Here is a 22079-nt window from a genome sequence, read left to right as displayed (position 1 = left end):
AGCACAAGGCCATTGAAGCTCTTCTCTTTTACGCGGATCCCGAAACCCTTGGATGAGTACATCTCACACGCCTCCCCTCCTACAAGCTCTACATGTACATACCTCTACCAAAGGTACACACCTCCAATGTCATCAGTACCCGCGGCTTTGAACTCCGCCGTCGGTGACAACCCCGGACCAGAAACACTTCAACGTCGAAGCTACAGATATTAGCGCGGCAATCAGCGCGGATTTGAGCTGCTGGGGATCTAGAACGGCCATATCCATTGCAGGAGGGAGGGGGCCTTGCAAAATGATGTAACCACCTCCCGCTTTCACGAACCCCCTGCAGCCATAGACGTAATAGGTGCCATCAGCTCGGGAAGCCATCAGTTGCAGGCGTACTATGTAGGAGGCTGAAGCGGTCAAAACTCCATCTGCATGGGCCTCTGTATCGAAACTTGGTGCCACTAGGTACGGAGTACTCGTACCGTACTGTCTGAAGCTCCCAGGGGGGGTTAACGATGCTGGACACCTAGTAGCGGATATTGAACACGACGAGTGCAAAGGACATATAGTCATAGGATTCCTCGTTTCTATCTTGTTGATTCCTTATAATCTAGATTATTTTATTCATCCGTTTTACTTGCGTTGCCCTTATCTTTCAAGCACGCACATGCACAAACCACAATTGTGGGATGCCTCAATCTGGTAGCAAGAAACTTCCCCCTCCCCTCCCTCACACAACTTTTCCACCCACCTGCTTTTTTCTTCTTCTTGTCTCTTATTTTTCCCGCTCCCACCTGTGGAAATTGATTCATTCCCTGCTTGCTTCCTGTACGCCTCAGGAGGCTCCCCCCCCTCTCCATGTCCACCCCTCCATCTTTTTTTTTCTCTTGTCGTTTCCAAAACCCCGTTTGTTCTTCTGCTCCTGATTCGATTCCCCCCCAGTCTCCCCTGCACGGAGAACTTGTGCGTCAAATTAGCTTTACGCAAGACTGGCCCTTGGCCTCGCCAGTCACCGGCGGGTTGAGATGGATGCTTGTACCTGGGTTTCACGCGGGACCCCGGCCGCGGCATCTACCCAAGTCTGCATGACTGAGCACAGGACACTCCGGAGAGAATCGCAAGAGGGGGAGAATCATTTCCAGACTCGGGTGGGGATTTGCCCTCGGCCAGCGAACGGAGGCTTCTCCCCGTTGCCTGTTTGAGTGGTGAGTCGAGCTAAGCTGCGACGGCGCGCCAGCGGGTTTGCTCTACCACTTACTTACCCGAGTCTAGATGCCTTTGTGCTTGGGAGAGAGATGATATCGCGCCATTTTCCCGTCCAAGCGCTGCTCCGAACATGCCAGTACTATTGATTATAAACATATGCCAAGGTGCCAACTAGTACGGTACGGTACGGCACAGTAATTACAGCAGCCTGGGATGAGAGAGAAGCGGGACCCAGGCATAATCCATCATCTTTTGGCGCCGTCTGCCGAGATTCTGGCGATGGACTTGTGATGTGATGACGGAGCCATAACAGCCGATGGGGATTCCCCCGAGTCCGGCGCCCCTGTGGGTTGCGAGACGCTGCAGCTGCATCAAGGACCGAGAAAAACGACCAAAGCAAGGGAGACAACATCACGTCTTTGCGTACCCCGTACACGAGCTAATGTAACCACCACATGGTGGTGTTTGTTTGCCCAGACTCTGCTTGTCTCTGCTTGTACGCCCACACCAGGTACTTGTACTTGTCCCAACCTCCAACCACACAGCCTGGAATCTTCAGGCTTGCAACCCCACTATGCGGCCCGCTGTGACAAAGGCAGACACAGACGTCAGTGCCCCTCCCCCCACTGACGTCTTTGGCGCAGATAAACAGCTCTGGCCATGCGTGCATGCATCAGCTTAAGCTAAACTGGGCTCAGCTGTTTGTTAGTACGTGCATCTCCCCCTTCAGCGGCCTGAGTTCCATGTTGCTTCAAGCCCCCTGCAAATGACCCTGGCCCCCCTCCAAGCCATCAGCTGGATGGGCCAGTGACAGGAGCCCGGCGAGACGGCCGTTAGCACTGGTTGACTGGTTGACTGGTTGACTGGTTGACTGGGCTTCTGAGTGCTCAAACTGCAGCATCGGCCTGCGGAAGCGCCGTTTGGGCATCGCGCAGGAGAAAAGAGGAAACATGCAGAGGGTGGCAGCGCCGTCCAATCATGTGCGGCCCTGCCCTCTACTCCTGGTCATGCTCAGGCTTCGATATAAAAATAACAAGGAAAAGAGACTGGACGAGAAAATTTTTCTTGCCAGCTCCCTCAGGTAAATTGCTCGCAGCGCACAAGGTCGCGCGGGCTTGGCTGAGCGGGATCAGGCCGCTGAGTGAGTGACTTCTCGGCCGCCCAATTTACCCACGATGGTTGCAGGCTTACCTCTCATTGCCACCATCCTGCGTTTCCTAGTTGAGGATAAAGCAACATAAGAACCAAAAAGACCAAGTAAAGCTCGTAAAATGAGTAAAGGTAAGGAAACATAATCACAGTAATCCGGCTAGTACTTGCATGCGCAGGTAGTAAGTAGGTAGTATCGGGCTGATATAATCGTGCCAGCATCCAGCTACCACCTACCAAGTAGTACTAGCACGTAGCCAAGTTCTATTGCATCCATCAATCCCTCCAGTCTGCAATAACGCGGAGCTCGGGTGTCTAGGCCACACAGACAGGCGGTAGCTAGCGGGTAACGCTACCGCTGGGCTGCGTGCGCTTGTGCTTGTACAGGCAGACTGGATGTCCACTGCTCTGACCGATTCCTGTCGGGTTAGTGCTCGTCTCGCTGCATGTGGTGTTGGTACCTGTACTTGTACCGTGCCGGTATTATCTGTACGCAGCGAGCGACCTGGAAGCTCGTCCTCTGCCCCTCAGCGATGGATGCTCAACTCTGACCTCAACATCGCCCAGCATCGCGTGTCGACCCCGTATCCTCTCCAGCTCTCCAGCTGCCGAAAAAACGGTGACCCTCGTTCACTGCAACAGTCGCATTAGTGAGTCAATGTCCTCCAGCTTGCCGTGTCTCACGATCCCCCCCCAGATCTCGGCTTCGTGGCCATTCGTCCATTCGTTCGCTTCTGCTGGTCGGCCATTCTGCCACATGTACCGAGACCCCTCCCTCACTGCACTGCTCCCCTCTCGCCTCGCAGCTCATGCGTGCCATCCCCTGTCGTGCTAAAAAACCTCCATGTCCTTTGTTTCTCCTTTTGCTCTTTTCCTCTTCCCGTTCCCTCTCTTTTTCTTTTTTCTTTCCTCACATCTCACTGACCGGCTGGGTTTTTCTTTTCTCGCCTGTATAGCCTTTGACAGCGACTTTCTCCTGTCCGATTTGCTTGCACGTAGATCCTCATTTGTGCCTCGTTCCCTCCGCCAGCTTGTGGGTCGCATATCCTCCAACTATTAAATCCGTTCATCTCGGACGCTCTTTGGCCCCCACTCCAAACCAAACCAAACCTCGACCCCTCCATCGTGGCCATCTTCTTCGCCCAGCACCAGCAGCACCAGCAGCAGCAGCCGAGCAGCGCAGATTTCGCCCTTGACACAACACATCTCTAGCAATGGCGCTTCCCGACGACAAGGTTGGTATCGCTGCGCCCGCGAGCTTGGCTTGACACTGGCTAACGCTCGAGACCATCTAGGAGCTCGAGTCCATACTCGGTGATGGTGTCGACCTCACCACCTTCAAGCAGATTCTCGAGATGGACGAGCCCGGCGATAACGAGTTCAGCACATCCATCGTGTTTGGCTTCTTCGAGCAAGCTGAGGAGACATTCGAGCGGATGGACGTAGCCCTGTAGGTCGACCCCGCTACCCAACACTGCACTGCATTCCAGCATGTTCTTTGTTCCTTTGCTTCTAAACCCTCTCCCCGCATCTACCCCAACCATCTTGGCATAGGGCTCGATGATCCTTGATGTTGGTTCGCACTGCCATCTTTCTCACCATCTCCACACGATTGCGTCTCGCACCTGCTAATCATTGCATTTCTCCTATTGTATAGGGACGAGAAGGATCTCGAAAAACTATCAGAGCTCGGACATTTCCTGAAAGGCTCCTCTGCGACGCTAGGGCTAATAAAGGTTCGAGACGGTTGCGAAAAGATTCAGAGATATGGCAAACAGGAGAATCTCGACGGCTCTCCAGAGCCGGACGCCGACGTGTGCCTAGCTCGCGTCAAGGAGGCGCTCATGGCCGTCAAGTCTGATTACGAAGAAGTCGAGATTGGACTCAAGAAATTCTACGACAAGGATGATGAAGATGAAGACGGTGCCTAACTTGTCGTCGCTCGAATCGGATGATGACAACTTTTTTTGAGGGCTACACGCCTTGATTCTGCCAAGCACTGCTGGAACTCAAGATGCTAGCTGCACAGCTGGAGCCACTTATGCTCCGCGCTGTTGTATATTCTCACGCGAGGAGCAAACGATGCACGTCCGCACGTTTGCCGCTTCTCGCTGTAACCTCTCTCTCTCTCTCTCTCTCTCTCTCTCTCTCATCGCTTTTCGTCTTTTTTTTACACTCTTCATACCGTCCGCTCACGACTCCTTTTTTTACGCATACCAGCACTTATAAGTGGTGGCAGCAATAAGAGCCGCGACCAATGCAGATTTGGTGTTTGTCGTCTGTGGGCTGGCGCCTGAAACTTGGCAGGATATAGGGAACGCGCAAGGCTGTCTTTACATGCGCAATCATGGGTTTATGGTAGCATCATGAATGTTTTTTCCGGGAGCTCAAAAAGTTGGTTTACACACTAAGAAGAGGCCTATACAAGAAGGGGAGGGGTAGCGTAGAAGAGATACCAACACGTTTAAAGACTGAACTCCACGATGGCCTGCCGTCAAAGAAACTATTTTCGTCATTTCCTCGTCGCGGCTTTCACGCGCCTCCCCCCCTCTTCTCTTTTCCGTGAGTGAAGCCACTGATGAATGGCTGTGTGCCGCTTCTCGTATCGAGTGCTCATAAATTACGTAGTTTGTGCCACCATCCCAATGCAGATTGGCGCGATCTGGTGGAGATCTGTGGCTAATATCGGCAAGTCTGATCAGCACGCACGTGGCTGCCTCATTCATCTGCCTTAGTACGACGAGAATTGAAACATCAAAAGTACTTTATCCAAAACACAACACAGTTGCTGCATCTTGTCTCTGCTTCTCCTTGACGTACGACTCTTAAAAGGTATGTTCCCATGTTCCAAATCCAAGCATCAATACCTTGCTCTACCTGTACATATTGGCGTGTGGGGTATAGTCAGTACCGATGCCTACAGCTCGAGTCATGGAGGGGACTCTGACTGCCAAAATGCTTGATTGCGGTCCAAGTTGCATTTATTGCCCATCATCTCCGTGTTTGTCCTGTGACACCTGTTTGAAGATGCCGATCTCTACCTGCGCAGACCAGTCAGATACGCCTGCAGTCCGTGCGTCTGGTCTAGTCTCTAGTCGCTGGACTGTCGTGGCGTTGATTTTGGCCTCAAGCCTGGGCTTACTGTACTGCACTGCAATGAGTTGTACAAAAGCCTTGTCCCACCGAGTCTGCGCTGAGTGGACGAGCATTTGATATCTGCATTGCTTCATGTTACACACGGCAGCCTGCTATTTGCTGGCTTCTATTGGTTTGGTTGCCGCAATCGAGATGTCGGATATGATGCGGGTATGACGCCGCCATTCACGACTTTGCAATGGACCCGATGAAGCGTTGTCGTGGCCCGGCATTGCATGTCTCGGTCATTTTATGTGTTTTACCTACTTTGCAGTTTTCTTACCAACCGCGTTGTTTGTGTTCTTGCACTACATCATCATTCTCACGCTGCACTGTTCACCCCCCCATGTTCTGTAGCCCAAAGTATTGATCATATATGACAGCTCCTTACCACTGGTCCCTAGCAGATACTACCATTTATAACAGCCACTTGCAGCCGCGCCCCTCCCACTGCACGCATGCCTCCGAAGCTTACTCCTACGCATTTCCTCTGCATACCCCTCGCTGGGGTGCAGCTGGCCACGGCTCTTGCGGCGTTCCGAGCCGATGTAACGAGCGCCATGAGCTTCGGCCTGCCGGAGGATGCTGTTCGGCCCTTGGGGACGCTACACTTGACACTGGGAGTCATGGCCCTGAAAAGGGACGGTGTAGAAACGGCAGTAGATATTCTCAGGGGCCTAAAGCTGAGGGAAATACTCGCCGCGACGAGATTGGCCAAGGATGCTAATACATCTGCCTCCGTCTTGGGATTGTCAGGCGGCAGCAATGATGGTAGTCGGCCGTCTAAAGCAGACGGCCTATCTTTGACACTACAAGGTCTTCATTCAATGCAGCCAGCAGAAAGAGCTGCTGTTTTATATGCACCTCCTTTGGATCCTGAAGGCATTTTATACGACTTTTGCAAGCAGCTACAAAAGCCATTTCAAGACTCTGGATTGATGATTGATGAGAACCGCCCGCTGTTACTTCACGCCACCATTATCAACACGATATATGTCAAAAATAATACCGGCGGCGGAGGAAGAGGGAAAAGGCGGGAAAAACTGACCATTGACGCACGCGACCTGCTGAATAGATACGATGACTATCTGTGGGCCGAAAAGATGCCCATCACTCGTGTGGCGCTGTGTAGAATGGGTGCCAAGCCCATTCCAGGGACAGATAATGCAGCATATGAAGTCGAGGCGGAGGTTGAGTTTGAGCCTTGATGTAGCTCGAGGCTCAGCATGTGGTGGCACATGTTGGTACTGGCCTTGTATCATTTACGAGCAAGCAGTTGAGTCTACAGCATTGACATCACCGTCACTTGAAATCGCCCAGCCATCTTTGCTCTCTCAACGAATTCATATGCTTGGAAGTTGAAATATAACTGTGCAAGCTTGACATGCTACCGGATTCACTGGCGCATGAGCTTTATAATTTTTCCGACTTGTGTGCAACCAACTTATACTTCTTGGCTTGTGGTTTATCAGCTCACTGACGCCGATATGCTGTCGCGCGCCCTGGACGATCTTCAGGATTATACACCATGAATTGATGATGAGTCAGTCTAATCAATGTTACAATAAATATGCGACTCGCCGAATCACCAAATAGAGCCATATTCCGATGCTCATCGGCGGTTGTGAATTATCCTTTGTTTCATTTCAACACAACAAGCAGACATATGGAGCACAAAATGGACGCCCCGCGCCGTCTCCGAAATAGCAGCTCCGCCTCCGGCCTTTTGCCAAGCCCCTCCAACTACCTTGCACAAGTTCTTCGGCCGATTTGTGGGAGGCGTTGCATATCCTGGCATCTCACGGCTTCCAGGCAGCCACCAAACCAGCACGTCTAATTAATTCCCTTCGCTGTTGCTCTGTCCGGGAGAGTGGGCAATCAGGGGAGCGGGCCTTCTCCTGTCGCCTGCCGGGAGCAACAAGCAAAAGCCGCCAGAGTGGCCTGCTGGACGCATCAGCCATCATGCCGAGCCAGCATCATCTAGCCCTCCACTTTGGCATCACCTCAGCGACCTGACGACGAATCGACACGAACCCGGGGCGCGACTCGGGACGAGACGAGAACAATATGAACCCATCTGATAAGCGCCGCGGAGGCGGGCGCAGCAACAGCACCGGGCCCGCCTGGCGAGCCGGACACGCATCGCATGCGAGTCGCCATGGCAGCACAGCAAGCAATGCAGACAACATGCCCGTGATGCCGCCTCGCGCGGCCGTCGTCAATACGAGCTCGACGGGCGGAGACGATTCTCAGAGCGCAAGCGGCACGCTCGCGGAGCGAAAACGAAAGGAAAAGGCTCGAGAGAGCGGTGTGGTCAGCAGCAACAACTCTTCCTCCTCCAGCACGGCTAGGGGGTCCAGTCCCCATGGCGTGTCAAGCAGCAGCAACGCCAGTAGCAATAGTACTACCAGCGGCGGCGGTAGTCCAGTATCGAAGCAGTATCGCCGTCCTCAACAGTCGGACGCAGCCGCAACGGCCCATCTCCTCCGCGAAAAAGACGAGCGCATCACATACCTAGAAGGCGAAATGGCCATCATGGAGCGTGAGTTCCACCAGGAGCTCGACAGACTGAGCCAGACGGAGAGCGAGACGGCCACCTTCTGGCAGGGCAAGCACAGCGCACTGAACCAGCAGTACCTGCGCACCGACACAGAGCTCAGGCTGCTCCGGGCCGAGGTCGACGTGCGCGAGGCCGAGAGGGAGGAGCTACGGCAGGGTGTTGAGGTTCTGCGGCGCGAGCTGCAGGAGAGGGACGACGAGATACGGAGGCTGAGGGGCCAGGTCAGGGGCTTGAAGGACTTTGTGAGCACAAGCACCAGGACGGACGATCAAACGAGCGACGAGGTGTTTGGGGACGGCATGACCAAGCTGGGCAACGGGCTGCAGAATTGGGTCATTACGAATTTCCGAAAGGCAAAGCTAGGTGGGTAAAAAAAAAGAGAGAAGTTTCACCCCCTCAAGACGTGATAATTGTGTGGGAGAAGGGGGGCAAGTTGGTTTGACTAACAAGATCAAAAAGCAGACTTGTCAAAGACCAGCGACGCCACGCTCACAGAACTCAGCCAGCTCGTACCCATGTACGAAGAGCTCGTCCACACATCAAAGGTTCACCTCCTGCAGTCCATCGTCTCGAGCATCCTCGTCGACATGGTCTTCAACGCCTACTACGTTGGCCTATCAGAACAAGATACGCAGCACATCCAACAGATGGAGCAGCTGCTCTCCTCACTTTGCTGTGCGTCCCCCCCTCCCCCCCCCCCCTTTTTTTTTTTTTTTAATTTGTGGAATAGAGAGAGAGAGAGAGAAAAGAAAATAAGACTAAAATGGAGAAACAGCCTCGACCGATGTCGTAAACCAATGGCGCTCATCCACCCTTGCGCTCCTCCGCCGCGAGGCACACCACCTCCACGATAATACAGACGCGTTTGCCGAGGCCGTCATATCCCGCATCACGCAGCTGCTCGACAGCATCATCACGACCTCTCCCTCCTCAGCCCCCGCAACCTCCACCGCCCGAGACTCGGCCCTCCGCGTGCTCATCAAAAACTCCATCGAACTCGCACGCCTGCTCGTCGTGCAAAAGGCCCGACTGCGGGTGTACATGCCCGTCATCCTGCCTCACCAGCAGGTCCTCTTCGAGCCGGACACCATGGAGGACATGGGCGGAGAGGAGGACGAGGAGAACCTAGCCAACCGGGAGATTAGCTGCGTCGTCTTCCCCGGCGTCATCAAGCACGGGGACGAAAACGGCGGGCACATGCAGTACCGCAACGTCATTGTCAAGGCGAGGGTCTTGTGTAGCCCAGAAGAATAGACCAGAAGAGATAATACCAAGTATTAGCCTGTGATTCCTACAAGCACAGGCCCACGAAAAATGAAATAGGCTCCGAAGCACCATGATAAAACGCCGTCTTCGAAAAAATAAAGGATCCCGGCGTTTTTCTGCACCATTACGTCGTTGTCCAGGGCCCTCCGTGTCTCCGTGCGAAGCGGACCCAAGCTGCACTCAGCCTAGGCGGAGGACGGGAGACGGGCCGTGACGCCGAACCCGCCACCATCCATCATCTTCACAGTATCATCCACAACTCAAAACCTCATACTCGTACGATACAGATACAACCTTGAGGTGTGCCTGGCCTCCAGCTGCAAAGCAAAGTACAGGCATGTATCGCTCAGACCAGCCCGGCCTCGTGGGTTGCTGCCCAATGCTGCGTCTGCCTATCGATGGCGTGCCCTCCGCAGAGCAAAGCTGGAAGGAGGAGTCCTTTTTTTGCGAAAAGGGAAGATGCAAGCAATTGCATTCGCTAGGAACTGCTCCGCGACGTCACTTAAAACCGGGGCCGGTAGCACAAACCTTCTCTTTTCTGTTCGCCGGAGCCTCTTTGCCCCCCCTGTCTTCTTCCTATATTTCTCTTTTCGCCACCGGAGAGAATGTTAATTAATGTCTCGCGGTCACGGGAAGCAAAAAGGCAGACTGAAATAGTCATCCGACACCTGCGAGGGCGTCATATAGCAGATTTACTTTCAAGGCAGTAGGATTTCATTGATTGGCGAGAAATTTTGTCGGAATGGCTGTGCAGATATGATGTGTGTTAGTGGTGTTTGGACGGTACCTTACCTTGTACCTATAGTAGTACCTACAGTAACACACCAAAGATGCACTCCAGTAATATTTGCAATAAATAGTGTTGCTACTTTCGTCTCTGATGGGTTGTGTAAATGCCATATGCCGCAGGGTGCCAAGCTCAAAGAGTTCACTACCCAGACTAATTCTACGTCCGAATCTCTTGGTCCCTTAGCTGCTTCTGTCGTGGCAATTTTGTAAATGCGAGCCAGTGTCACCGGAAAGGCACCAGGTCTAATGCTTGAATCAAAGACAAGGTATTCGGCAACCTGACAGCTAGCCCCGAAACAGAGCGATCAGCAAATTCGGGCTTCGACACACTTCGACAGAGAGCAGCATGCACCGTTGGCACCCGGAAGCTGAGCTGCTCCGGGAGACACCAACGGCCGCTTGTCTGCTTTGCGTACTGACTCCGTATCTCCAGGTCTCTGGATGGGCGGTTGGCGGGGTTGTGCCAGCGGGGATCCCCACAGGCCGGAGAGCCGCAACGATTTGAGCTGATGTGGTCCCCCCGCGGCTTTTGCTCGTTGCTCATCTAGATCCCTGGCAATGGCTGAAGCTGGCCTTTGGCCCAGCGTCGTAAGGGCCGGCTCAGGACAAGCTCAAATCTATTGCGTGTTTCCAGTCCGAATACAGCAAGTTGGCTTTGCCGCCAAGGGGCCAGCCTATTACAATTCACCGGCCACAAGATACGCGGCTGTCTGATCAAAGTCGTAATTGCTTAGCAACCTTCAGCGTATACGGTGTAAAACCACCACTTTATTCGTTGACCGCGAGACGGCCTATGACGCGGCCCTGATTAGACATCAGCCTTCGTCCTCGATCTTTCTGGCGAGGTAGAAAAAGGAGGCAGAAAATACTGCCTTGGGCACGTTAACCGTTAATTGCTTGACGGTGTGTCACGGCTTCCAAAGGTTCTTTTTATTGCAAATGCATAACTTGGTGGCAGATAGTCTTCGTCCACGCTGATTGTTAAGAGTCGCAGGGTTGGCCAGTGAGGTTGGCACCATACAGCCTTTAGGACGTATGCATGCATTCATATGACCCGTAGTATACCGTCACCATCAATAGATAGGTGGCTGACACCGCCTCTCACTCATGGTTTCCATACATCCGTTTTGACCCTGTCGTCGACGATCTGTATTTGTGCCTGATGAGCGTTGTCGGTACGAGTACTTTAGCACGCTCCCATACCTGCATAATAGTTGGTGGTGGTAGTGGAGTCCAGTCATCTTCAGACTTGTCTTGCATTCCCAATTAAATCCCAAACCGCCCGCGTCTTTTCCACTCCTCTCTGCTTTTCTGCCAAGGAGAAAGGAAGCAGAAGGGTAAAAAGAACCCTCTTCCAGCCACACCTTTTGCCTCTGGCTATTCTTCCTCGTTCCTCTGCGACAGACACGACGGCACCCGCTGCCGGCCAAGAGACGCTTTCGCCTAAGACCGTTTTAGCTGCGGTCGCCTAATCGTCACGGCCCTGTCCATTTTACCTGACCATCTCTGGGGGCATCCCAGTCCACCGTCGGTTATCGCAGCCATCATCGGAGCACTTGAGCGCAGAAGCTTGTTGGCATATTAAGCTATCGAGTCGCCCGTTTGATTGCCAAAGAGCGATTCCGGACTGGCCTGATAGGTACAAGCTGAGCCATTCCAGAAAGCCAGCAGCAATCCTTCAGCATGGCGCCACAGCGACGCAACTCTTTGACTGAGGATATATACCGTTTCTTGCAGGAGCTTGAAGAGAACAAGATCCGGTCCACAGCGACAGGAAGCTCCGAATTTACCCCGTTGAGAGTACGTCCAGAAACGCCCCGGCGTGCCTCGATCTCGTCTCAAGATGCTCGCCGCCTCCCAGAGACGGACGTTTTGTCCATCACCAGTGGTGAGACTCCTCGCTCCTCCATCTTTGACCCGATCGAGTCTTCATCCTCCATCTCATCGGTTTTACCAGGGTATGTCCTTGTTGCATTTTCATGTTTCTTTGCCATGGGCCACCCCGCTGACATCATTCTCTTTTGTAAAGGCAGCGACTCCCGTGCGAATTCTACTGGTACGACGATTGCGAACAGACATTTGATCTCCGTGACATCGACGGTTGGGTAGATCACGTTGCTACCCACCACCTCCACATGATGCTTCCAAACAAATGCTGTTGCTGGTTTTGCGATGAGATAGTGTTCCGCGCCCGACCGAACAACCCGCAGCAGCACTGGCTCTGTTATACGGAGAGAATGCATCACATTGCAGGTCACTATCGTCGGGGTGCGACTATCAACGACGTTCGCCCTGACTTTTACTTTCTCCACCATCTCTGGGTGAATCGCTTGATTACCAGAGAAAGCTTTCAGCGTGCCAAAAACTTTCACGAAGCGCCTCAGCCGAAACATGGCATCCACTCCGTCCCAGAAGCGCCGAGTGCAAATCGGGAAGCGGTTGTATGGGTGCAGTCTGGCCCACCTAGAGGTAGCTCGCGACGTCGTCACGAACCTCGAACCGGTTACTACCGATAAATGCATGGTGAAAGGCCATGATGCATCATCCGAGAGTCGTAGTCAGACATCTTGTTCGATGTCATGTCTGCCGTATCGGTTGTCGTCTAAAAAAGGCGTCCAGTAACGTGACGCGGGATGTCACAGCTACTGCAGATCCGGAGATTTGTTTCATGATAGTGATACGATCGGCAGGTCGATCGATATCACTAATTTGCGTGTATTTGGTGAGCTGGCCCATCACTGCACGTCGAGGGCAGGGCCATATATCAAAGATGCATTTATCTAAGATGCATCCATCTCTACTCCATCAACGTTAATCTCCTTTGTTCACTTCGTTTCTTTTCATGGCTGTTTGTGTGGACACACGGCAGACGTACCCTGGTGGCTTTTCAACCTTATCTTGTTATTGCGTCTTGTTATTGCTTATTTTCATGGTAACGTTTTTGATCGTTATGAGGCGATTTGGAAGGTTTGTTGGCCTTTGAACAGGAGGGATCTGGCATCTTTTCTTTGACGCCATATGATTGCAGGCATCCAGCGGAAAGGCTCTGACAACGGGCCGGATGATTGAAGGTTTTCAAGTTCAAGTTCTGAGTTTCATGTTTACTGGTAATCAAAATATTGGGGTTTGGAAAATAAAGAGTAAAAAGGAGACGATAATATTGCCACCGTGAAGTTTGCCGCCTTCCAAATTCCACGCGTCGTTGCTGCGCATTTATCCAGAGGCAACAGCAGCCAGTAGAAAAGCGGCCCGCCTATAAACACGAGCACGAAGGAAGGCACGGACAGTATCGATAATGTCCTCCAAATAGGGATATTCAAGTCTCGGCATCAACCTCCAATAGACAGGATCAGATACAGGTGCAGTTCCACCAGCGTGGCAAAATATATATTTGTCCAGTTCCTTTTTTTGGCGGCCAGAAATTATGAATCAGGGCTCCGCATATACTTATATCGAAAAATTTTCGCATATTAGGTAGCAACTGTTGTCGCCTAGAGCTGAGGCCCAACCACGCAGCTCTTTAAAGTCCGCATAAAAAATATCCGACTAGCGGTACTTGATATGTACCGAGTCTCCTGTCCAGGAGGACAAGTCTACGCTTTGGGAGAAGAGCAACGTGTTGTGCTTTGTGGGCTTGTTAGCACGGTACCAGGGAGTTGTGCGTATAAGTGCTCTGATTATGCGTACAGGAGGCTGTGCCGGATATCGGCCTATTAAAAGCAGAGTGTTGATAGAGTAGCTGGAGTCAGTATGCTCACCCCTTGACAGCTGTTGGTCACGCGCACTCATCGGTAATATCAACATGATACGACGTAGGGTATTATTCCATGGCTACTCCATAGCGGGCTGCTCCGTTGGTCTGCAACACGTAGATTGGCCCTTTATGCATTGGCGTTTCAACTTAAAAGGCAATGGCCGCGCTGCAAGTCTGACTACTGATGTAGTGAGATTCTTTATCATTGACTTGCAGACAATTTCCATGAGCTGAGGGCCTGTCTTGCTTGACTACTCTTCCTTGTTCTTCGAGTCTGCAGTATCCTCTGCTTTTTGGCTAGGATATTGGGCTGTCCCAAGAGTGATGCCCAGCTTTCCTTTTTCTTGGCGGATGAGAGTAAGGTGACGTCTATATTCTTATACCTTGCCTCATATTTCACCCATCTCTCAAGGCCGGGGACGTGAATCCCCAAAGTCGGCAGTGCCAGCAATGTCAGAATTGGCTCCGAGCCCTCCTCTTGGCCAGACTCTTCAACACTGTAAAGGGCGGGTAGTGAATATCGCACTTTTCCTGGAGCATAGTGTTTGAGAACCTTTTCCAAGCTTGCGCGCTCTCTCGGAGGCAGGGCCATGCGAAATGGCTTTGCGTAAGAGGGTAGAAAGGGAAGCACATGGAACTTTGCCGCGACACAGGCACTCACGCGTATCCAGAAGCGCCCATCCCATAGCTTGGCAGTCTTCCACCCGCGCCAATGACGATGTCGGCTTGGATGCTCGCCAGCAGCCTCTAATTTGAAGACGCCTGCTTTATAGTTTAGATAACCGGGGAGTTTCCGCTCAGGCAATGGTTGCCTCGAGGGATACGGGGCTCTCGACAAGAGCCATGATGCTGAATTCATCTTGGGTACGGGTTCAAAGAGTACACCTGCGATTGAAAAAGCCTTTGGCGGTGCTGTCGGCTCGGTGTTGGATGTTCCAGACAAATCTGGGAAGAGTCGGTCTACGGCATTATCCAGATTAGTAAGAGGCGGCAGATGGAGCTCCGGGGTTACAAAGGCAATGAGTTTGCGAACTGCTATGGTAGCCATCAGCCGACGGGAGCGTTTGCGTGCCTCTTCTCTGGCCTGAGCGAACGGACGCCTCATCTGAGGTGGCTTTTCGCTCCAAAGTGTGGATACATCAACGAGTAAAGTGCCCGCATTTGGGTCAAAATCCCTGATGACATTTTCGCGAACCAGCAGTCTATGAGCTTCAGCCTCTTCCAGCTGAGCCCTCCGTCTCGATCGGTTGGCCAGTGCCAGGATAGATGGTTTCTGTAGAGCCTTGGGCAACGTGTGGGTTTGCGTGAGTTGCCGAATGGCATTGCGGGTTGTGAGTGTTGGATCCGTATTGGTGTGATCCTCAAACCACTGGACGCCATTGGCCTCACAGGTCGCAATGAGCCTATTCTTATCAAACTCCAGGAGTGGCCGGTAGATCATGACACCACCATCCTCGCTCTGCAGAGGGGTCAGATACGGCACGCTAGGGTCAAAATCTCGGGACAGATGCCAAGGAAAGGGCCTGGCATTCTCATCGAAACTGAGGTATGACTTGATTTGATCCCAGGGCTCTGCTTCTTTGTCGTCCTTTAGAGAGAATCGCAGCCGCTTCATGGCACGTGCCGGTGGTTTGAAGCTTAGGAAGGGGTGCTTTTGCATCTGGTCATCGAGGAGACCGCTCTTGTAGACGCTATGCAACTCGTAACACTCTGGAATTGCATTGGCTTTTCGAATGCCCTGGAGGCCTCTGTATCCATGGCCGGCAAGCAGTCGCATCAATACGGTTTCATACTGATCGTCCTGATGGTGCGCGAAAAAGAGGCTAGGGGCCTGGAGATATCTACAGGTAGACCCCAGAGCTTGATACCGCATTGTACGTGCAAGACTCTCGACATTAGGCAACATGGTCGGTTCAATACCGTGCCACCTATGCTCCCTCCAATTCAGGGTCTTGATGACAGCCTTGAGGCCAAGCTGCTTCAGCTCCTGGGTAACGCGGGAAGCTTCTTGGGAGCTCTCCTCCCGCAGCTTATGGTCGACAACAATCCCAAAGGCACTCTCGGTGGGGTTGTCAGCTATCTTGATGCCCCTGTATACTTTGAGGAGGGCAGAGAAGAGATATGCCATTGCCATTGAGTCTACACCTCCGCTGATGGCCAGGGCTGTTGGGGGAACCGAGGTTAGCCATGCAATTCAATCACTGAGAGCTCTCTGCCCAACTTGCCTATACGCTGCGGCCGGGCGTAATAAGCCATAGGGAACCGCGGCCGGCATGTTGCCAGCACGGCATCGCGGAACTCGTTGACGGAGATGGGCTTTGAAGCATGGTGGAAAGCCAGCGTCTGCGTGCTCATTCCACCAAGCGCTGCAACGGCAGCTGGAGCAGCTTTGGACGCCACGGTAGCACGATCAAGGGGGTTCCATATAGATAGATGTCGGGAGATATAAGCAGCTGGAGAGACGCAGAGCTGGTAGAGATAAAAAATGCTTGGTTTGGGGTATTGAAGCTAAAATTCAAGGTTGCATCCCAGCTGCTTTGGTTGGTGGGACACGGCAAGAAAAGAGGCGAGCTAGACCTGCAGCGGGCGGTAGCTCGCAAAGTGCCGCTGTTGTGCCGGCTGAGCGAATCGAAATGGATCAGGCGAGGCCATCACAAGCACCTTTTGATTGACAAGCAGCGCTGGCATCCAATCGGCTGGTCAGCATGCCGATGCTGCCAGGCACATGTCTTGTTTCCCCTTATTATTTCAGGGATGCCAAAAGCCGCGCATGCACATGTCAAGAGTGAGTGAATTTTTCTCACTGGAGAGGACGGCGAGCTGCCTCCCAAACCCTCAAGGTCTGGTCTGTGTCTGTCTCGCTTGTTGCAGAAGAAGAAGAAAGACAGCACGCACTAAGGAGCACGAACCGCTGGCCAGCACTCCATAATACAGCATCAACCCTGCCGATAATACGGGGCATATACGTGTACTGTATCTTGTTTGATACGATGGGGACGCGGTAGATGGAGCATCAGCTCGATCAAACCAGGGCAGCTTGAGGCTTGAAACAGATAGACAGCGTCCGTAGCCTGTCGCCACCCGAGCCTACAGGCGACCGGCGTTCCGGTTTAGCGGTCTCGCGCCTGCATGGCAAGGCTAACTGCAGCGGTTGCGACAGCGAACAGCTGGCTGAGGCCCACCAAGTCTGCCTTCAGCTCCATGCGTGCACACGACAGCGATTCGACACGACGGCGATTTTTCATTTCAAATTTTCTGTAGCGTCTTGATGATTGCCGTTTGTCACCACTATCGCCATCTCTCTCCCCTTTTCTCTCTTCCCCTTCTTTTTGTTTCTCTTCTCCTCTCAAATCTCGCGCAGGATTCGCAGAGTCTCCTTCGATTCCCCGATTGTGACGCCTCGCTCCCCCACTTCCACCACCACCTGCGAAAAACAAGGGCTGGCTGGCTCAACTCTTCCTTGCTCATGCAGCTACGCCAGTCAAGCTGACTCGCAACAAATCCAATCCAATCGCCAATACCCAAAAAAAGCAAAAAAATAAACAACATCGTCCCCCTCCGGAACCGCACCATCTCGCCGTCCGCAATCGCCTCATCCTCATGGTCTCTCAACCAGAGCCCCCTTCGTCTCTCGCAATCCGCGGCACCTCGTCACTTGTCTCGCGCCCGTCTGCTCGCAGCAAGCGCTACAACCGCTCGCAAGTCGGAGGCACCAGCTCATACCTGCCGCAGAATGAATTCCCCGTCTTCTCCCACAGCGGCGATGTCGAGATCCTGATCCGCGCCGGGCCCGTCGAGAATCGATATCTGCTGCACCGCCACACCCTCACCAGATGCAGTGGCTTCTTCGAGGCCAGCACCTCGTCCGAATGGTCGCGAGCCCAACCACTGCTGCCAAGCGGTCACGAGCTGTCGAGGATCGGTGAGGACGGTAACACGGCCGCGGTGGATGGAGAGGCCGAGCCGGGAGCCACGCCCACGAAGAAATGGAGATACGAGCTGGACTCGGGCTCGGGCGACAACGACATCCCCATGCTGGTGCAGCGAGACGAGCCTCGAGACGATGGGCGCACGCTCGGATCGTCCCTCTTCGGGCCCGGCCCCAAGACATCGTCGTCGCGCTCGCATCACAAGAGCAACAGCTACTCGTCAAAGCGCGACTACTCTCGCTCCGTCATGAGCCTCGGCGCCCAGCCCCAGACTCTCTCACAGGCCGACGAGGATTTGCTGCGCGACTACGACAACCTGTTTCGCACCTTTTACAACTACCCGCCAGTGCTGGACAGCATCAACGTCGCCGACGCCTACGTGCAGTGCAAGAGCCTGCTGACGCTGGCTGACCAGTACGACGCCCTGCCCGTCATCGGCCCCCGCGTGGACCATCACCTGCTGCAGTTCCAGTCCCGCCTGTGGAAACAGATCGCAAAGTACCCCATCTCGTACCTCCGGCTCGGCTACCTGGCCCGCAGCAAGGTCATCTTCCAGGAGGCCCTGATCCACGTTGTCGGCCAGTGGCCCGCAGGCGAGCGCAGCCTACGCGCCACAATGCCCGACATTGTGCTGGACATCATCGAGGACAAGGTAGACGAGCTGGAGGAGACGGTCAGCCGCGTCGAGGGCCGCCTGTTCCGCCTCAACTTGACCACGTCCCGCGGCGAGCGTGTCAGCCCCAACAACGGCTACCTCGACTGGCTAGCCACGAGCCTCTTCCGCCAGTGGCTCGCCGACAACACAACGCCTCAGCCACCGCCCGAGTTTCGCCGCCCGGGATCCCGAGACAACAGCCGCCCCGCCGCCGCTCCACTACCAACTCCTCCTCCGGCCCCGCCGCTCAACTCGGTCGGCCGGGCGTACCGCACGCTCGGCTCCGGCAATCCGAACACGTTCCTCGGCCACGACGAGTGTAAGAAGTTCCTCAAGCTGACGCCCGAGTTCTACAGCCGCGAGAACCTGCGGCGCTTCGAGAAGCGCATGGACGAGCTCAAAGCCATGGCACGGTCCGTGGTCCGGCCTCTTATGAACAGCGGCCTGGAGCTGGACTTGAGCGGCTCCAGCCGGGTTGCCGATAGCATCGGGTACTTGACGTGCACCGAAGTCGGCAACAGAGACCTGCCCTGGACGGTAGATGAATGATATATGAGAGAAGCAAACTAACGAAGAAAAATGGAGAGGAGTATAATGAGAGAACCAATGTGAGCGTACATGGGAGGAGTGCTGCATAACGATTTGACAATGATATATGTGTATACATGCTCAGCCGACAAATTTTCGCATATTTGACATACCCATGAAATGAAATCAAGGCAAGAAATGAATGAGACGAGACAGCGGGCGAGATGAGATGGATGGATGATAATCACGATATACGACAAACTTTGGATGGGGAGCATGCCCCCGATTTGCATCACACGAAATGAATGGGTTGGCTTTTTTTTTTTTTCTCCTTTTTTTCTTTTTCTTTTTCTTTTTTTCTTTCTTTCTTTCTTGAGTTTATATGCTTTTTTTTCTTATTGTATAGTATTATACCCATTTTTTATATATTACTTTATATTATAATGTGTGTCATTATTTTATTTATTTTTCCACAACATTGCACCAGTTTTGTCTACTGACAGATGGAACTATAAGCACAATCTTTACTTTATGTCTAGTTGCAGTGTAGTAGATGGTGGCTACTCATCTCTTTGACTTCATTACTTTCTCTGCTATTTCAGTTCCTGAAAACCGTATATATCGTCAACCCCGATTGAAGCCATCAATTATCGTAAGCAGTAGATCTTCCTTAAGAATCTGCTCTTTCTTTGCCTTGAGTTCATCAACTTCCCACAGCCCAGACAAACCTTCCACTCAAAAACTCTGCCTCGTCAGAAGCAAGCCAATCAAAGAACTGGCCCGTAAGCTTGCCAGCCGTCATGCCAGCTGGGGCTGCGAGGCACCAGACCTGATGAAGCCATCGGATTGAACACTACCGGGGTGGTAATTGATAAATCGGACCTCCGGATGCTTAAATCGTATGTGCTCGAAAATTCGTGCTTGGCCCAGTTTGCTTCCCGAATAACCCGACCATCCATGCCGTGGGAAGCGCATATGAGCAGCACGGCTGGAAACGTTGAGAACAATAGCACTCTTGCCCTCAGGCTTAGCTCTTAGGAATTGCTATTAGCAACAGTGAAGGGGAAGAAATACAGATTAGTCAGGCTATGACATGTATTCTCAGTTAGAAGTTTCCGAATTGTATTTCACTCTCTATCTCTTTTGTTTAATTCACTAGGATATAATTCACTAGGCAAATCTAATTTATCGTTTAAGAAGTACCGAAAAACTAAGCATCTTGAATCAGGTGTAAGCAGAAGACAGACTCAGCAAAATTGTAAAACTACTGTGGTGAGTCTCAAGACTACATTGCATAATTGAGACGTCTTCTCATCAACTTGTGTCTCTCTAACGCGAATACCAGCGCCTAACGCCGTTCTGTTGCTGTGGCACACTACTGTGCCTCGATTCGTTTTCTCACATCCGTTATGTTTTGTCTGCCAGCCAATTTGGTTGTTGTTTTCACCCAGTTTGGATAGAAGCAGCTTTGATCAAACCAGGCAACCGATCTTTTCGATACCCAGGTCCATCTGTTAGGCAATGTGACGCTTGCGTAGCTAGAAACCGTATAAAGCGTGATTCCGAGAATCTCACAGTTCGTGTAGTATGGGCTCGTTGGGTTGGAATTGCCGCTACTCTGCTTCCTCCTTCCGGCACGGTAGGGAAAAACACATTTGCATTGATCAGATTGGGAGTTCTCGTAGATTTCGTTTCCGGCTGCACTTCGCGATAGCTGTCATGTTGCTCTAGGTCGATTTCCAAGATATCATGAGTTATTCTCCGAAGTCCGCGCTGTAGCAGATAAGACTCGACACCGCTTGCATTGAGCAGTGTTTGGTCTAGGCTGGAGCTGTGCTGTTTTTGTACCCAAATGTCACTTAACGCATGGGAGTACACAGCAGGATTCAACATTGGAAACTTATCACGGCCTTGAGTATTTAGAATCTGAAACTCCGCTATACCCAGTCGATAGGTCTCTCGTTGGCCTGGGCCCAGGAACCATCGGATGTTGGACAACAACTCATCTCTCGAGTGTGATTTAAGTGCATAGCGAAATATACTCATGGCTGCATCTGAGCGCGACGGGTCATTTGCCTCTAACAAAATATAGTAGACATAGTATAGAGTGGCCTGGATGATGAGGGTACTCATAGACTGAGTTACAGGATGTCCAACAGCCTGACCAAGAGTGGACTTATGCGGAAAAGGCAGGCCTCCTGTCCAGCCATTTCCCAGCAAGTTGGCAGGAGGCCCAATACGCTCGGAAAACATGAATGGGGGTGGGTCGAACTGATCACGTAGATTCCAGAGCTTGCCAGAATTCTGCGGGTTCCAAGCTGACGAAGCTGAGACTTGCTGGGATGAGCTCGTATCTTCCACGAATGCTGCTAGACCGGCTCTCTCCTCATTACCGGGATTCCGCACCCCCTGTAGAGTTGGTTGGCGGATGTCACCGTGATTTCTAGTGTTGATAGAGTCCCCCCCTTGATCCGACGAGCTTGCGGCTAAAGTGAGAAAGGTGTTTATGGACTCTTGGAGCCTCTCTGCCAACTCAAGATCCTTCCGCTTCTGATTCGACCGGACAACATGGTTCACGAGAGTGAGGAAAGTATCCCCCATCCGTTCAACTGTCTTTTCAAGTTGAGATATTCGTAGCTCATTTTCAACCTCAGTGGCCCGTCTGCGAGCTCTGAATAGGCTTTGAGCCTGTCTGTTCTTTTCTCTTTGGACCTACATATCAAGTAAGTTCGCATTGTTGTAATTGCCTCGCCTTGACACCGAATTACACCAACAAACCTTTACGGCCGAGTCGATGGCATTTACTTCTTTTCGGGGACGCCCCTTGCCCCTCTTAGAGACTCCCGCTGCGGACATGTTGCGTCGGAAAACAGTTGGGCGATGAGTACCACCACCAGCGACAGTCAGAACAGTCAAACATGGTGTTTTGAAGCTGAGAGAGACGCAATATTCTCAAACTAAGTAGTAGAGTCCTCCGTAAATGGGAGAGTTGCTTACATATCAGTTACTTGTAAGCTGCAGGATTTAGGGTTTGGATCGGGAAATTTACGTATTGTCTCCGATCGATCGAGCAAGGGGCTGATTGCATAAGCATCAAGCAAAAACAGTGATCGATAACTA

General features: G+C 52.4%; 8 protein-coding genes across 8 annotated transcripts; 5 read left to right on the top strand and 3 right to left on the bottom strand.

Moving 5' to 3' along the window:
• Positions 1 to 3557: 3557 nt before the first annotated feature.
• TRIVIDRAFT_57588 (histidine phosphotransferase HPT1) lies at positions 3558 to 4274 on the top strand (the record flags this gene model as incomplete). The annotated part of the gene is made up of 3 exons (XM_014097442.1): positions 3558 to 3578; positions 3639 to 3793; positions 4001 to 4274. 3 exons carry the CDS (start codon positions 3558 to 3560, stop codon positions 4272 to 4274), a joined length of 450 nt encoding a protein of 149 aa, XP_013952917.1.
• Positions 4275 to 5936: 1662 nt separating this feature from the next.
• On the top strand, positions 5937 to 6686 carry TRIVIDRAFT_57587 (uncharacterized protein; the record flags this gene model as incomplete). Its single annotated transcript, XM_014097441.1, has 2 exons — positions 5937 to 6137; positions 6198 to 6686. 2 exons carry the CDS (start codon positions 5937 to 5939, stop codon positions 6684 to 6686), a joined length of 690 nt encoding a protein of 229 aa, XP_013952916.1.
• Positions 6687 to 7665: 979 nt separating this feature from the next.
• Positions 7666 to 9292, top strand: TRIVIDRAFT_57586 (uncharacterized protein; the record flags this gene model as incomplete). The annotated part of the gene is made up of 4 exons (XM_014097440.1): positions 7666 to 7791; positions 7915 to 8401; positions 8498 to 8713; positions 8814 to 9292. The coding sequence occupies 4 exons, from the start codon at positions 7666 to 7668 to the stop codon at positions 9290 to 9292; spliced, it is 1308 nt and encodes a 435-aa protein (XP_013952915.1).
• A 2484-nt stretch (positions 9293 to 11776) lies between these two features.
• TRIVIDRAFT_66752 (uncharacterized protein) lies at positions 11777 to 12609 on the top strand (the record flags this gene model as incomplete). Its single annotated transcript, XM_014097439.1, has 2 exons — positions 11777 to 12051; positions 12123 to 12609. The coding sequence occupies 2 exons, from the start codon at positions 11777 to 11779 to the stop codon at positions 12607 to 12609; spliced, it is 762 nt and encodes a 253-aa protein (XP_013952914.1).
• Positions 12556 to 13421, bottom strand: TRIVIDRAFT_216620 (uncharacterized protein; the record flags this gene model as incomplete). The annotated part of the gene is made up of 2 exons (XM_014097438.1): positions 12556 to 12890; positions 12969 to 13421. A coding segment is annotated over one exon (227 nt), but the record flags the coding sequence as incomplete, so codon positions are not given.
• Positions 13422 to 13994: 573 nt separating this feature from the next.
• Positions 13995 to 16202, bottom strand: TRIVIDRAFT_193824 (uncharacterized protein; the record flags this gene model as incomplete). The annotated part of the gene is made up of 3 exons (XM_014097437.1): positions 13995 to 14021; positions 14215 to 15997; positions 16069 to 16202. The coding sequence occupies 3 exons, from the start codon at positions 16200 to 16202 to the stop codon at positions 13995 to 13997; spliced, it is 1944 nt and encodes a 647-aa protein (XP_013952912.1).
• Positions 16203 to 17519: 1317 nt separating this feature from the next.
• On the top strand, positions 17520 to 18980 carry TRIVIDRAFT_22080 (uncharacterized protein; the record flags this gene model as incomplete). Its single annotated transcript, XM_014097436.2, has 1 exon — positions 17520 to 18980. A coding segment is annotated over one exon (1461 nt), but the record flags the coding sequence as incomplete, so codon positions are not given.
• Positions 18981 to 19387: 407 nt separating this feature from the next.
• On the bottom strand, positions 19388 to 21815 carry TRIVIDRAFT_204130 (uncharacterized protein; the record flags this gene model as incomplete). The annotated part of the gene is made up of 6 exons (XM_014097435.1): positions 19388 to 19390; positions 19488 to 19494; positions 19688 to 19812; positions 19842 to 20003; positions 20535 to 21671; positions 21738 to 21815. The coding sequence occupies 6 exons, from the start codon at positions 21813 to 21815 to the stop codon at positions 19388 to 19390; spliced, it is 1512 nt and encodes a 503-aa protein (XP_013952910.1).
• Between the last annotated feature and the right edge of the window lie 264 nt (positions 21816 to 22079).

This window comes from Trichoderma virens (assembly GCF_000170995.1).
Source record: "Trichoderma virens Gv29-8 chromosome Unknown TRIVIscaffold_85, whole genome shotgun sequence".
In the NCBI taxonomy this organism is placed as follows: Eukaryota; Fungi; Ascomycota; class Sordariomycetes; order Hypocreales; family Hypocreaceae; genus Trichoderma; species Trichoderma virens.
This window is presented reverse-complemented; position numbering and strand designations above follow the sequence as displayed.